At 37.3% G+C, this 17,234-nt stretch overlaps 1 protein-coding gene and 1 pseudogene across 5 annotated transcripts in view; both read left to right on the plus strand.

Annotated features, from left to right (window-relative positions):
* Positions 1–17,234, plus strand: part of GRID2 (glutamate ionotropic receptor delta type subunit 2) — a 1,442,323-nt gene that overhangs the window by 880,037 nt on the left and 545,052 nt on the right. For all 5 annotated transcript variants that reach the window (XM_073891966.1, XM_073891967.1, XM_025873456.2 and 2 more), the window contains exon 7: positions 5,661–5,822. In XM_073891966.1, coding sequence (XP_073748067.1) covers positions 5,661–5,822 — 162 coding nt within the window. The remainder of the gene's footprint in view (positions 1–5,660; positions 5,823–17,234) is intronic.
* On the plus strand, positions 8,570–12,294 carry LOC112825465 (DNA replication licensing factor MCM4 pseudogene; annotated as a pseudogene).

Genomic DNA, 17,234 nt, shown 5'->3' on the forward strand with positions numbered 1-17,234 from the left:
TTTCTTTCTTTCTTTCTTTCTTTCTTTCTTTCTTTCTTTCTTTCTTTCTTTCTTTCTTTCTTTCCTCCTTTCCTCCTTTCCTCCTTTCTTCCTTTCCTCCTTTCTTCCTTTCTTCCTTTCTTCCTTTCTTTCTTTTTCTCTTCATATCCCCAGGCCTATATAATGAGTTAAGACTATACAGGAAACACCACGCCTTTTATCCCACACCTTCATCTTCCTCCCATCAAACCCACAGATGGAATAAGAAAATTACTTTTTCTTTGAGGATTTATTACACAGTAACTTGCTTATTATATATAATCGATTTTGACAAAATATTTACTATATAAAAGAAAAACTGAAAGAAATTTTATATGTGGAGATTTATATAATTAAGAATCTAAATGCAGGGCTTTTGAATTTAAGATGTTCCACTAAAAGCAGAGCATTTGATATAGAGGCTTCCCTTGGTGAAAATTTTATCTCACTGAAGTTAGAGGAAGCAACAAGAAAAATATGTTTTAAAAATTTGGGAGTATGGGATTCCTTCAGAGAAGTAACCTTCAACTTGGAGACCATAAAAAAAATTGCAGGTAAATAGGATAACAGACAGATTTTTATCTTATCAGCAAGGTATATTAAAAATAACTCAGAAAAAGTAAAAGTATGAAAGTATGACTCAAGTGAGCTCTAAAAATAGAGACCCAACTATTAAATAGAAACCCAAACTATAAAATCACAATAATCAGTACAACAGGGGAGAAGAGGGTACAGGTGAGCCTCAGTAGAGGTCTCTGGGCTTTACTTAATTTAATGTACAGAGAAAGAGAAGATTTAGAAAGAACAAAAAACAAGTTTTCCAAATCTTTAAATTAGTGCCAGAAAGACTAAAATCAAGGGTGAGTTGAAGTTGCAAAATAAATGTTAAAGAAAACTTTTAGCTCTAGAAACAAAGTTTTTACAATATATGAAACAAGAAAAAAGTGAGCCATTCACTGCTTGGTGAAACTAATGTTAATCTGGCTGCTAATGGAGAGAAAAGAGAAAAGTTCATTTTTTTTTTTTTTGCTTCTGTTGTCTCCATCTAAGAAAAATTGTCTTCAAATTGGAAAAATTAAAGTTATTTTTAAAAAGCAGACCACTCATTTATACGGATCAGAGTTTGGAGATGGTAAGAGTATGCCTTACTGCATTAAAATGAGGTCAAATAATTGTTTTAGAATAGTAAATAAAGCAGTAGATATGATCACAATATTATAAGTAGAAATACTAGAAATATACTTGGGAAGAAGACCCACGTACATGACGTTGGTATATTGTTCCAAGTTTCAAAGGGAAGAAAAAAGATTCTGACAGAGTTTAATACACTAAAAGTTGATATTTGGATAAACTGTAGAGTGTATTATTAAATACATGATTTGGGATACTTCAGATATGACAATAGGACTCCTTAAAAGCAAGCACTACCAAACTAAATCCTGTTTACTAATTTTTTAAATTGAGAGAATGTTATAAACCTATTTATTGCATATTGATTTTTAGGTAGTGTTTGACCAATTTTCTCGTGGAATCCTTATAGGAAGGCATTAAAAAGTCTAGCTAGGCTGATGTCACACAAATATTTCAATAAAGGACTCCTAAGAATAGAAGGTGGTAGTAAACATTCTGTTTTCCGATTAAAAAAAAGAAGAAGAGGAAAAAGAAAAAAGTTCAAATATATGAAAGTCTCATTATCTTAAAAGTTATAACTTATGAGTTTCTTTAAAATTAAAAGTAATATTTCAAATAATTTGCCACTTTGTTTATTCTTCAAATCTTTGAGCAAATTTGATATGCCTAGAACATGGCTTAGATATATTTTGTAACTGTGGTTACTTCTAATATCCGTAACTTCTTTTACCTTCAACTTGGGAATTACAGAACTAAAAGAATATTCAACCATAATGATAATAAATATTCTACTCTTGAAGTGCAAGAAACTCTCTATGGTCATCCAAATATAGTATTCTTGGACCTTACATTTTCAAATATTAACCATTACACAAATAAAAGTGAATAATGGTGCCTATCAGATTTGTAAATGACACAAAGCCAGGAGAGAAAGCTTATGTTGTGTTATATAATCAAGATCCAAATTATTAATATTCACTGACTAATAATAAACCTAAAAGTTGAAATTTCAAAGAGATAAAGGATAGGTTCAAAATCATTACAGGAACTCTGGGTGGATAAGACCTGGTCTGACAGCTGTTTAAAGTTATTCAGATGAAGGCAAATTTTGTTTGAACCTTGCACAAGTCCTATTTGCTCTAAACCATTTTAATGTAATCTTGGTCTCCTTAGCAGAGCATTTTGCTAAGATCAAGAGAGATAGCCCCTTATACTACTCTGTCCTAGTCAGATCACATCTGCAATAATGTGTTGGTTATGAGTTCTAAACTCTGAACAGAAACATTAAAAAATAAGAGAAGGACAGAAGAAAAATGCTGAGATGATGAGCAGCCTAGAAATTATACCAAATGATGAACAATTGAAGGAAAGAGGATGTTTCAGGGCAAGTGATGGATGCTGTCAAATATTAGAAGGTTGTCTCTTTTTTTCTTTCATTTTTTAATTTTTTAAAATTTTGTTATGTTATGTTAATCACCACACATTACATCATTAGTTTTTGATGTAGTGTTCCAGGTTTCATTGTTTGCGTATAACACCCAGTGCTCCATGCAGTACGTGCCCTCTTTAATACCCATCACCAGGCTAACCCATCCCCCCACCCCCCTCCCTTCTGGAACCCTCAGTTTGTTTCTCAGAGTCCATAGTCTCTCGTGGAAGGTTGTCTTATAAAGGAGGTGGGTGCTGGGGGCTCAGTTAAGTCAGAAAACAAGTGTAGTGACAGTAAGATAGAAATGATTGGTCAGATGGTGGGGAAATTGGAGTTTAAGATGTTAGAGGAGATATGTGTTTGCATCCAGTAAATAGTCACTTGTGTTGGTTGTGGCCAGAATAGAAGTCAAAACCATCACAGTAGAAATTGCAGTGACGTTTTCTTTAAATGCAGGGAGATAGTTGAGAATCACTGTGAGAAGGGGAGTCAAAGACCTCATGAATATAGAGAGACCAAGAGACCAGTAGGTGATGGCAGAATAGGACTGTAGCATAGGAAAGAGCATGAACCTGCAAACAGGATAGGCACTTCCCTGAGAAAGAAGTAATAGAAGGGGTAATAGAAATCTCAGAGAATGTCATCACCCCCCTTTCGATTCCATAGTTTGGAAGGTGGGAATGAGAGGCAGTCATTTGTCGAAAACACCTGTCATATATCAAGGACAAGGCACTCACCCTTAGGAGCAGCACGGATGCTCAAGGTAATGCCTCAGAGTTTGCAAAAGACACTGTGCCATGGCAGGATCAAGATTTGGATGGAACGCAATTTGCCAGGTTTCTCACATCTTGACTTCTGTCAGATATACCTGATATTAAACCTGACTTTCTTTTCTTTTGTCTTCTTTTATTTGACAACTATTTATCAAAAACCAAATGTATGCTAGGCTCTAGGCTAAGCCAGGAGGAAATAAAGAAGGGAAACAAGAGTGCAAAGGGGACTTTGCACTACCATGAGCCCCTATCCGAAGGAACTAATATTCTAGTGTGAAAACCAAATTAAAAAAAAAAATCTTACTAGTATGATATGTTGCAAATAGAGGCATGCAACATGAGCATTATGGGAGTTAAAGAAGACTGCCCAATTAGCCTGGACACAAGTAGAGTCCTGAGAAATTGTCAGGGTAGGATTCACCTAACTTGTGGACCTGTGAATTGAATATTAGAAGTTAGGTAGCTGGAGAAAGGTAAAGAGACATCAAAGAGTGTTACCCCAACCATTTCATGTATACACTTAGAGCAGTTAGTCAGAGGGAGAAGCCAATGAGAGCTGGGGAGATAAAAGCAAGCAAGTTTGAGGAAGTGAAGCAGGGAAAGGTTGAAAGAAGCCAGATTGTTGAAGATTATTGAGAAAGGGTCCCAAGGTTTTCCTTTTGGGTCTTTGAAGTCTAAATCAAACTGAATTTTGATTCATCAACTACTTTTATCTTCAAGTCTTCATTCGTTGCAGATTTCAGCCACGCCCCCTAGTCTCTCTAGTAATTATCTGGCAGGGGAGGTACAGGGAGGTGAAGGTGAGACTAGCCTGCCTTAATATTTCCTTATAAAGAACAAACTTGTATTTCACATGGTACATAAGAGCATGCAATGTCTTTTTTTTTCAAGTCACATCATTTTATTTCTTTTATTTAAATTCAATTAAAATCTAATGTATTATTGGTTTCAGAGGTAGAGGCCAGTGATTCATCAGTCTTATATCATACCCAGTGCTCATTACAACACCTGCCCTCCTTAATGTCCATGTCTCTTTAAAGAAAGGCCTGCCTTCCCTAAGTACTATGCATATAAAGTGATGCCTAATAAACACAAGTGATTAAGATTCTCCTAGGCACTGTTAGGAAGTGCTTATTAACAGTTTTTCATATTAAACTGTCATCCCAATAGTTGAAATTTAGTGCCATTTGGTGATGTGGGCAGACAATTTCATAAGATTCCTTAATAATTAATCATAAACAAAGGGCAATCAACATATTGTCCTCTTTGTTTTCAGAAAAAACTGATAACAAGATACGTTTAAAAGTCTGAGGAAATTTAAACACTTTAAGATGGATTTAACTTTCATAGCTACATTGATTTCTCATTTTTTTTACTTTGTGTCTTATTTTTCTTTCAGAGAAGTAATAATACAACATTTAAAATTTTTTATTGAGTTTGGATATCTCTTGGTGTTTATATTTCCTAAATAATTTCTAATTTCTTTGAAAAATAAATACCTTATATAATTGACAGTATGAATAGTACTTCTGGCAAGAGTTAAGTGTAAGAGTGCAATAGATCATAGCAAAAATTTTCATGATTCATTTTTTCAATTTATATAGAAGGAAGGTAATGACATGATTACCTTGGAAGAAGAAAGCATTAATATATATAACACATATTCACACGCAGTTAATAGTTTATGGTATTTGTCATGTTAATAAATTGCAATACCTGTGTATAACGAGATAATTTTGTATAGATCCTTGATAATTGTAATGTTTATGAGTGGTGCCGTGTTCTCTCATTTTCTCATCACCAAATCCCCATAGACATGTGCATATACACAGATGGCCACTTCCTTTTCCTTGCACTGATGACACTCATTTTATATGTAAGATTGAGTTGATATTTCTCCATCTGAATAATCAGAATGCAAAAACTTGACATATTCAGAAAATGTATTATTCAGTTTGCCCTTCCAATCTGAAGCTCTTTAGACCCTTACCTCTTCAGGATGAAATGAGGGCCAGTGATTATCAAAATCTGACACTAACAGCCTTGCCTCTGTCGAAACTTTTCTTTTTTATCTTCTCTTTCACACCTAAATAAGCTGAAAAACCAATTGAGGCATACAATCAGACAAGACTTCATTGTCAATGGTGAAATTGCCCAGGAAATGAAAAAAAGAAACCTTTTGCTTAATAAATAACCCAGTAAACCAGCCATCTATGACATGAACGGAAACAGCCGAGCTGATGATTTTCTCCTTATTCTTGATGGTCGGCATCAATGATTCTAATGATTACCGTCTAATGTCTTTTCAGATTTCAAACCTTTACATATATGACACAGTGCTTTTGCTTGCTAATGCTTTTCACAAAAAACTGGAGGACCGAAAATGGCACAGCATGGCCAGTTTGTCGTGTATCAGAAAGAACTCCAAGCCTTGGCAGGGAGGGCGTTCCATGCTGGAGACCATCAAGAAGGTAACTTTTTTTTTTTTTAATGTTATGTTAATCACCATACATTACATCATTAGTTTTTGATGTAATGTTCCATGATTCATTGTTTGCATATAACACCCAGTGCTCCATTCAATACGTGCCCTCTTTAATACCCATCACCAGGCTAACCCATCCTCCCACCCCCTCCCCTCTAGAACCCTCAGTTTGTTTTTCAGAGTCCATAGTCTCTCATAGTTCGTCTCCTCCTCCGATTTCCCCCCCTTCATTTTTCCCTTCCTACTCTCTTCTTCTTTTTTTTAACATATAATGTATTATTTGTTTCAGAGGTACAGGTCTGTGATTCAACAGTCTTACACAATTCACAGAGTTCACCATAGCACATACCCTCCCCAATGTCTATCAGCCAGCCACCCCATGCCTCCCACCCCCCACCACTCCAGCAACCCTCAGTTTGTTTCCTGAGATTAAGAATTCCTCATATCAGTGAGATCGTATGATACAGGTCTTTCTCTGATTGACTTATTTTGCTCAGCATAATACCCTCCAGTTCCATCCACATCGTTGCAAATGGCAAGATTTCATTCTTTTTGATGGCTGCATAATATTCCTCTGTGTGTGTGTGTGTGTGTGTGTGTGTGTGTGTGTGTGTGTGTGTGTGTACACCACATCTTCTTTATCCATTCATCTGTCAATGGACATCTTGGCTCTTTCCATAGTTTGGCTATTGTGGACATTGCTGCTATAAACATCGGGGTGCACGTACCACTTCAGATCCCCACATTTGTATCTTTGGGGTAAATACCCAGTAGAGCAATTGCTGGGTCATAGGGTAGCTCTATTTTCAACTTTTTGAGAAAACTCCATGCTGTTTTCCAGAGTGGCTGCACCAGCTTGCATTCCCACCAACAGTGTAAGAGGGTTCCCCTTTCTCCACATCCCTGCCAACATCTGTCGTTTCCTGACTTGTTAATTTTAGCCATTCTGACTGGTGTGAGGCGGTATCTCATTGAGGTTTTGATTTGGATTTCCCTGATGCCGATGTTAAGAGATGTTAAGTACTTTTTCATGTGTCTGTTGGCCATTTGGATGTCTTCTTTGGAAAAATGTCTGTTCATGTCTTCTGCCCATTTCGTGATTGGATCATTTGTTCTTTGGGTGTTGAATTTGAGAAGTTCTTTATAGATTTTGGATACTAGCCCTTTATCTGATATGTCATTTGCAAATATTTTCTCCCATTCTGTCTGTTGTCTTTTGGTTTTGTTGACTGTTTCTTTTGCTGTGCAAAAGCTTTTTATCTTGATGAAATCCCAATAGTTCATTTTTGCTCTTGCTTCCCTTGCCTTTAGCGATGTTTCTAGGAAGAAGGTAACTTTTGATTAACATTTCACTCTCCTTAATTTTCACCTAAAGGGGATACAATAAGTCATTTTTTGTTGAGATATCTTTTAAAAGGATTTTTTTGTCACCAATATTGTTGTTAATTCAAAGCACAAGGCAGTGTAATAGAGAAATGAAACATTAAAAGAAACAAGGTCAGGGACGCCTGGGTGGCTCAGCCAGTTAAGTGGCTGCCTTCAGTTCAGGTCATGATCCTAAGGTCCTGGGATCGAGTCCCACATCAGGCTCCTTGCTCAGCAGGGAGCCTGCTTCTCCCTTTGCCTGCCACTCCCCCTGCTTATACTCACTCTCTCACTCTCTCTTTTTCTGATTTTAAAAAAAATTAAGAAACAAAGTCAGAAAGTCACATACATGCATAAAACAAGGAGCCCTTACTTACTTCTCAGGGAATTGTATGCAAGTATAAAGTTAGTAGTTGAAATGTTTTCAATTGCCTTTGTTAATACCCTTAGGATTAGAGATACTCAACTTATTCCGGGGCCTGTCACAAAGTATAAATAGTTGGGGTCTTCTTTTTCTATAAAATGTACCATCAACTGAAAAAAATAAGCACAAGACTTCACTGTTTTTCGATGACATGATACATGGTAAGACATTAGAGGAGATGATCTTTAATTTATCTTATAAAAAAGAATATAATTCTTAAACAGTTAATATTTTGCAGACTTCGTGAACTATTTTAGATATTTGGTGCATTCGTCTTCCTCACTGTCAGTGTAGTGGTTAGCCTGGCTGTGACCTGCTTTGGCTGAGCTACGTGCTCTGTTCCCGGGAGGCAGTTTACGCTGTTTAGCTCTCTCACCGGTATAAGGGTTCTGTGGTTTATTAGCCTCTTTGTCATGTCATCCTTGCTGGCATTTTCCGTTTGTCTCACACAGCTTCTTGGATTTAAAATGAAATGATTAATAAAACAAACAAATTTCTCCTGTACCCTTTGCACAAAGAAGACAGACATTTGGAAGTTTATGTTCCTTATTTTACCCATCCTTTTCTCTCTGATGTGTTCGCCTTTCGCTCCTGAAACAAAAAGAGAAAGCTAGTCGAATGAAATATGAATGTATTTAGAAAAGCCAGAGAAAAAATTAAAAATTTATCATTAGAAGTGAACTACATGTACAAGAAACCAGGAAGTGGAAGAAAGAAATGTTGCAAATGGAGAATAGCCTGGACCTTTCTCTTGGTATGTTTCCTCTTTGTGAAAGAATTGCTTTAATGAGAATTTAGACTCTTATCAACAGAAGTGCTTGAGAATTAAATGCATTGAATATATTGGCAGAGTAAGATATTTCAACTAAAAAATGAGTAAGTCAAATCTAAACTCAAAGTGTTGCCAAGATCTCCCTATCTGTCTATGTAGAGATTTGGCAGGTATGAATCCAAGGGAAGTTGTTGAACATGATTCTGATCCTGCCAATTTATTAATTCATGGTTTGGCTAGGATGCAGGAACCTGAATATATTCATTCTTCTGAAAATTCCTCACAAAAACAGGATAATAATTTGGGAGGTTGCTTAGGAGATACTTATTTAGTGAAAGTATTACGGGGACGGAAACAGACACACCATAATAGGTAGGTGGTTCTCATGGAACAATTCAGTTATACGAAATGTTGCTGTTGGAAAATGTATAGTCAAAATAATAATTTAATATAATAATTATAACATTTATTTTGGGGGGAATATTTGTATATTTGTCCCAGTGAGCTTTCAGCCCAGTGACACTTTTTAAAGGAGTATATCCATTCTATGTATTTAGAGACTAAGTTTGAATGATATATATCATTGCAGATATTCAGTTTCCTTATGTTTTTTAAGTAAACTCAGCCCAGTATGGGGCTTGAACACCTAACCCTGACATCAAGAATCACATGCTCAGTTTCATTATTTGTTGTCTCACATTTCAAATTGACTTTAACAAAAATGGAGTTATTTTTTCCCCAGTCATATTGCTTTGCCTCATAAGAGTATTTTGGTCATCCCATTCAGATGTCAAAGTTGATAATACTGCATGCACCAGGAAAATTTGAAAGATTACTACTCATACAGGAACTCCCAGGAGAGCAGAGTGGGCTCAGGGATGTCGAGGCTGGCTTGGGCCAGGCAGCAAGAGTGGGTCAGGTTTTGCTAGTGGCTAGGAGGTGGGACTGGGAAAAATTCCCATGTACTTGGGCTAGAGATTTTCAAGGCTTATATTTCCTATTGGTGTCAGCAAAGGAGGTGCAGGATGAGCTTTCTTGATTGGCATGTCCAGATGTGGGGCCAAAGGGGACAGGGAGACCAAAGCTTAGAAAGAAATCAGCAGCCAAACATCACAAATGAGGTCAGGCTCTTTATTACAATTGGAACATTCTAGTGATAAAATTTTTAATTACATTCAAGTAACCACTGCATGTCTATATTAAGGGCATGCTAGCTATGTATACTTTCCAAAGCCTCTGTGTCACTGTGAAGAGACAAGTGAAAGAATGAGGGTCTGTCCCTTAATTAATTTATATTCTTTTTAGGGGGGCGGTGAGACAAAAAGTTAAGAAACAACACAGTTGACATAAGTACTGTAAATATCCAGTACATTTATGTGGAGGGTGTGGGGGGGAGAGGCAGTGGTTTCCAGGAAACTGTTGTATGGAAGCTTTACAATGTATTTTATGAAGTGGTAAGATAGGTACTTCCACGTTTCTCTTCTTTACTTGGGGCTGTCTGGGAACATGACCTGTCAGGTACACCCGAGAGCCTTACGTACCTCAGAGGTGGCCATCTTTTCCTGCTCCAGGTGAGAATGCCAGGTCATCTCCATCTCAGAGATGTAGAGGTAAGGATTCTACCTCTACAGGAGAGCTGCTGCTGATGCCAACCTGACCTGGAACTGACCTGCAGAAGCCTGCCACGCAGGACATATTTTCCAGCTCTCTTCTGATGCATTCTTCAACTATTCACCTTGATTTTAATGTTAATTCACCACTGACATAAGACACTTCCAGCTCTTGGGTAGAAGGAACCCCAAGCTGTGGTGTTAGCGGCACACCCATAAAGTAGAGGCCTGATGTGGGGTCTATATCAGAGTCTGTAGGTGAATTTGTGGGATGGGCCAGCAACCCAGGATACAGTGGCCAGTGAGCAGTCTCTAGGCCAAAAACTTGTGATTTGAGCAACATATGTAAATATGGCAACATGTGAAGAAAATTTGGGGGTTTTCTTCAACGTTTTATTGACCCTCTGGCTGAAGAAGACAATGTTTCCGTAGATATTGCTGGATGTTTGTACGTGCAATGATGAGGTGATTAATATTATTGGGGAGCCATGTTAAAGTGTAAACTGAATAAAATCATTTGACAAAAATCTGTACACCCACAGGAAGTTATCTTAACTTTTAACATGGTTGTCAATGAGATATTCTTTGACAGTTACCGGACTCAGTCATACAACATCAGATTTAAGTAGGACCATTCACTGTGTTGAAGACTAATTGCATGAGTCTGAATTCAGAAGACATTGACCAGTCTGTCACCATCAGTGGCGTGTTGATTAGGATGTCCCACCTGCTTCCCAAGATGCAGAAATCCTTCTTGCAATGCCAGGTGTGCACTCACACTGCCTTGGTGGAAATGGACCATGGCTGAATTGCTGAGCCCTACGTGGGTGAGGGCTGACCTACAACCACTCTGTGTTCTCAGACAAGCAGATGATCAAACTTCAAGAGTCTTCTGAAAATATGCCTGCAAGGCAGATGCTTCATGCAGTCATCCTTTTTACTCACAATGATCTTGTTGACAAGGTTCAACCTGGGGACAGAGTAAACAGTACAGACATCTCTCGAGCTGTTCTTACTGAGTCAATTCAAGAGTGAGTAATGTGAAGTCTGTCTACAAAACCCACATTGATGGCATTTATTATCAGAAAATGGATGCAAAACATCTGCATGAAGAAGCAGATGAAGATACAGAAAGGGAACTGTTTTCAGAGAAGCATGTGGTGTTGCTTAAGGAGCTTTACAGAAAGCAAGGCATTTATGAGAGGATTGCTTCAGTCTCAGCTCCAAGCATGTAAGAACGTGAAGATTTAAAAAAGGGAATCTTGCTTCAGCTCCTCCTTAGAAAAACGAAAGATTTTAGTCGCATGGGAAAGGACAGACTTTGTGCTGAGAACAACATTTTGATGTGTGGTGACCCTGGGACCAGTAAGTCCCAGCTTCTGCAGTATATGTACAACCCAGTCTCCTGGGACTGACTTAACAGTGTTAAGTAACAAAAGACCCCGAGATGAGACAGGTGGTCCTAAAGACTGGTGCCTTTGACCTAAGTGAAGATAGCATCTGCTGTATTGATAAGTTTGAGAAGATGAATGAAAATACGAGATCAGCATTGCACAACGTCATGGGACGGCTGACTATTGCAAAGGCTGGGATTATTTGTCAGCTCAGTGCACACACCTGTATCCTGGCAGTGGCAAATTCTATTGAGTCTCAATGGAATCCTAAAAAACAGCCATTGGTAATATCCAGCTACCTCACATGTTATTATCAAGGTTTGATTTGATCTTCCTCATGCTGGACCCTCAGGATGAAGCCTGTGACAGGCATCTGGTTCACCACCTTGTGGCTCTGCACTACCAGAGCAAGGAGCAAGTGGAGAAGGGGTTCACAAATGTGGCAGTATTGAAGAACTCCATTGCTTATGCTCATAGCAGTCATGTCTTGGCTGAGCCAGCAAGCCAGCCAGGCTCTCATCCAGGCTTATGTAGACTTGAGGGAGATCAGAAGATTAGTAGTAGCTGAGGAATTGTTTCTGCATACCCTTGTCAGCTGAAATCCTTAATTTGCTTAGCAGAACCCCTGGACTGACACTATGGACATATCTATTCTTACTACAGAAATGCATACCACCTCTCTGAAATGGAGAGAAGGGTTAGCTGAAACACTGAAAAAACTTAGTTTATGTAATGGCAAACACCAACTCTAAAATACTCACAATTTTTTGAGGATATTCAGGGACAATCTGACATAGCAATTACCAAAGATATGTTTGAAGAACATAAAGCTGCATGCTTTAGCTGATGATGACATCTTGACAGTGGCTGGAAAAACCGTTTGCTTGCTCTGAATCTTTTGTGAGCAGTGCTGTGTGTTCTGCTTGTCTGCACTTGGGCATTGCACTTGCTTCCATATATGTTTGGCATATAGGCCAATCAGCTGCCATCAGCAGAAATAGATACTTAAAATCATTATCTGGGTACATAAGAAATTTTTAACTTGGGTTCAATTTTCTTAGGAAAGGGTATGTTTTCATAAAGTGTGTGTTTTCATTTATCCCTCCACATTTTGAGTAAAAATATGATGCCATTTGACAACATATATGGTAGAAATTATTTTCTTGTAGTGCCGTTTTGTTTTTGTTTTTGTTTTTGTTTAGCACCAGGGTTTTTAATCTGTATGTATATACAGATAGCTGGATGCCAGTGTTTTTGAAGGTAGCACTCTGGGTCATGTTTTTTTTGTGCTTGACTTTTTCATAGCAAGCATCCATATACCTGGGGGTTTTGTAATATGAAATAAGACAATCAGAGCCTTTCTCCCTGTTATAGCACTCAAGCATAATTCCTTCTAGGGGCTTGTTCTCATGGCTACTGTAAGATCAGGAAATAATGGCTAGAAATGATTGGGTTCTAGGTTAATGTCTGCCATTTTATCCTACTGTACAAAACTTTTTTCATAAATAAATGACAGAGAGAACTTTAAAAATAATAAAATAAAACTTCTTTTCTTGACTAACTGCTTTAGCTTCTACTTCTAAACTTGTATAATTTTGATGATAAATAGCATCTTGGTTTAATAAATATGCCACAGGTGTTGTGCTATTAAATATTTCAAAGGTATTATTTGAAAAGAGATTTTTTTCATTAGGTAGGGAATGTATCTTTCTATTTTTATTTTACTATTTTTGTACTTTTTTTTATTTATTAGTAACCCATATAAAATAAAGTTAATCCTTCCCCAGTGTTAAGGTGGAGAAAACTGAGCCTCAGAAAAATTAAATGATTTATTAAGAGTTGGTTACAAAGCAAATTAGCTTCATTACCAAGTTGCTTGGCTTCCAGCTCTGTGTTCTGTATACCATACCATATATCCTTTTCCTTGTGCATAGTGGGTTTTTTTTTAAGATTTTATTTATTTATTTGAGAGAGAGAATGAAAGAGAGAGAACATGAGAGGGGAGAGGGTCAGAGGAAGAAGCAGACTCCCTGCTCAGCAGGGAGCCCGATGAGGGACTCAGTCCTGGAACTCCAGGATCATGACCTGAGCCGAAGGCAGTGGCTTAACCAACTGAGCCACCCAGGCGCCCCTGCATAGTGGTTTTATTCACTACTGTCAAAATCATTTGGCTAAAGAAAATACCACACACCGAGAAATCAAGGGTAGAGGTACCATGTGTAAATATTATATAAACAATATCTTAGTTTCAATGTGGCTTTTTCAAATGCCTTGAATTTGGAGTGTGCATTGAGGAGTCTGCAAGGGGACGATTCTAAAGGCATGGACTGCATTTTTATAAGCTCTTGTGGCGAAAAGTTTATTAGCACACATACGCATTCTTTAGTGTATTATGAGAACCTACATTTAATCGTAGTATATATTTTGGTAAGGAGTTTTCATGTTGTATAATTTAAATTTGTTAAGGTTACATGCCCTAGAGACTTTCAAGCCTTTTAAACTAAATAATAAGTAAAACAACACCTGAGCTGCTCTGAAAGAAAGTGGGGGAGGATCTCCATAGATGGACTCCCACCACAATTGGTTCTTAGAACCACAGTTTGAAAACCACTTCCCTGGGACATTTAGAAATCAGTTTAATCCATATAGATCTACCGTCTTTCTTAGCTTGTGGAATATTACATTCAGGCAATGTGGGCAGAGTATTTTTATTTACAGACTTGTTCTAAAATTAAATGGCAATCATTTTCTATTTTTTTCTTACTGTTAATGTTGAAACAGCTTCCAAGAGTACACTCTGTTCATTCATGTATTTATCACTCTTTTAACAGATATTTATCATATGCCTATAGTGTGGAATGTATTATTCAAACTCTTTTATGTGATTACCCAAGAAAGAATTTAGAGCCTAGTAATGAGTATTGGCATTATTATACAAAAAGCTATCCTCTAAGGTGAGAGACAACGAAAGGCCCCCAAAGTGGTAAAAATAGGACCCTGTGGAATCTTAGAAAGAGTGTACCATGCGGTGGTACACACTCAATCCTGATTTCTCAGCTGAGGTGCTCTTTCCCAGGAAGGCACACAGCTGAGCCTCTGTCCAGGAACTGCCCTGCGCAGCAGGGAGCTGTTCCACTTCCTTCCTAGAGTTGCATGCACCCAGTGACCCATCATTGCAGGATAGTCTGAGTCCCTTGCCGCTGATGGGGATAACTCCAGAGTGATTTTACTCCTCCCCAGGGACTGGCCCCAGGCATCACCTGAGCCCTTGCTGTATTTCCATCACTGTTTCACCTCTCCCTTTCCAGCCCCTCTTCTTGCACTCCCTGGCAGGTGCTTTTCTTAGGAGGACTTCAGGTAACCCTGCTGCACGCAAGCAAATCCCCATTTCAGAGCTATTTTCTGGGAAACCTGACCCAAAACAGAGAAAACACTTTAGAAGAATTTGCATGAAACTGATAGCATATTAATGGGAACTTGAAAATTAACAGGTTTAAGATAGGTGAAGCTATGGAAGAGAGGATATTTCAGGTGGTGGGAGCACTCTAGCTGCCATATCTATTGGAATAAATTATGTGGACAATGACAACAATTGATTAATTTACCAGAGTGCATAAAATACATGGAGAGAATAGTCGACTGGAAAGAGATTGAGGAAATTATTTTGTATGTAAATAAAAGGTCCTAAAGAATTTTTTGAGCAAGGATATGACAAAATGAGAGCTGAGTTTTAGAAAAAAATAATATGCTTATATCTTTTAGTTTAATTTAAAAACCCTAAGAAAAATACTACACTCAAAATATGTGATTACATATAAACACTGACATTTTCTATGTATTCTACATGAGTAAGCCAATCAAGATTTGCTAGATCCTTAAATCAAACACTTCAGCATTGGCTTAATTGATCAATTTCTGCGAAATCCTTTATGGTGATTATTTTCAATACTATATGTAGCAAGATAGAATATATCAACATTTATGTCAGTATCTCAAATCATTTAGTACCAATACATTTTCTCGTATCGATACCTAGCCTATCTAAAAGAGATCTTGATGCATCTTGGTATCTAAAGAAGTATTCTTTGAAATGGCAAAAATATTGAAATTACTCTAATTCTTATATGGTATTCATTCAACAAATATTTACTGAGTGCTACCATATGCTGTACCGTGAGGTCACAGAATAAGGAAGGAAAATAGAAATACCAAAAATAATTACAAGTGTGATTAGTTCTATAAAAGGGAAACACCAACTATTCTGGAAATATGTGACTGGAGGACCTCCTTAGCTATAAGAATGACAGATATGTGGAAACGTTTAAGATGAGTGGTTATTAGCCGGGAAAAGAAAGGGAAGAGTATTCCAGGAATGGGGAAGGAACGATGTTTCATGCAAGGGCAAGAGAATATTCTCAGGCTTGGAGGAAAGAGTGCTTGGCGCATGTAGGCATCTGAAATAAAACTGGGGTGGCTAGAAGAGAGGTAGAATAGGGACTTGGTTCCTCATTAGCTAAAATAAGGTAGACAGGGAAAGATTATGAAAAGTTTTGTAAACCATATTCAAGTTCCTGAACTTTATTCAAGGGGCAAGCTTAAGCTACTGAGGTATTTTAAATGTGGGGGCGGGGTGGTGGTGACAAAATTGGATTGTACTCAGTGGCTGCCAAGTGGAGAATTCATTCTGCAGCTGCCATTGGACCAAGACAGACTGGATGAGAAAATGAGACTTAACAGTCTGGTGTTCCAACTCAAAGGAAACCAGGGCAATGGTGTTGGTGGTAGGGATGGATAGAAATAGATGTCTTTGAGAGATATTTAGGTGATTAAAATAAGATTTGGTGACTTAACATAAACATGCAGGGAAGAAGAGAAGATTCTAGGCTTCTGACTTGGAGAAAAATAACCCTAATAAGTTGGGGCTCTTGTTGTTGTTGTCACTTAATTTGTATACTTAGAGGAATGAAAACATATTACTTTGCTTTTGGTGTAAAGCACCACGTACCATTTAGAATTTATAAACCTGAAGGAGAGAAAGATAGTTTAGGAAAACATAATCTGACTTACCAGCAGCAGGACTGACTTGGAATACGATATAGCGTTTTTACAATAATGTGTGCAAATAAACTTTTTTTGCCACTAGAGCTTTTAAAATGCTGTCTATGCCCTTAGAATAGGGACTCTTGTAGACATGTCAATGTATACTCCAGTTTCAGGACATCTGAATCACGAAGTGGGTAAAATGGTATAAATTTTAACTTATTTCAGTTCAACATATATTTTTGAGCAATCCACTATGATATATACATATATATATATATAATATATATATATATATATATAATGTTGGGCACACAGTTTATATAGTCTAGGGGAAGAAGTATGAAGCATAGGATGGAGATTTCAGTTCAGGTTCCTCAAATAACTTGTCATCTGGACCTCAGTGTCTTTATCTCTAAGATATAGATAGCATAATCAAAATACTAACAATACCCTATTGACTTCTCGGTTCACTGCAAGTATCTATTATGAATGAATATTTTAATGCATATGTGTATAGGCAAATACACATATGCACATATGTATGCATATATAACACACACAAATGTTATATGGTAACTTCAAATTTTCCTAAACATTTCACACAAATGAAGTGTTTTTTTTATTATTTTTTGTGGTTTTCTTCGTCTTATAATGTAGTATTTATCTACCATTACATTTTTTTTTCTGGGTAGAGATGTAATATTTCCTGTCAGGGATTTTTCTCTCTGAAATTAACTTATGAAACATGAGGGCACCAGGGTACACCACTGAGTCTGGCATCTTTCAGTGT

This window comes from Callorhinus ursinus, unplaced genomic scaffold, assembly GCF_003265705.2.
Source record: "Callorhinus ursinus isolate GAN/ISIS: 27379988/994484 unplaced genomic scaffold, GSC_fseal_2.0 scaffold4, whole genome shotgun sequence".
NCBI lineage: Eukaryota > Metazoa > Chordata > Mammalia > Carnivora > Otariidae > Callorhinus > Callorhinus ursinus.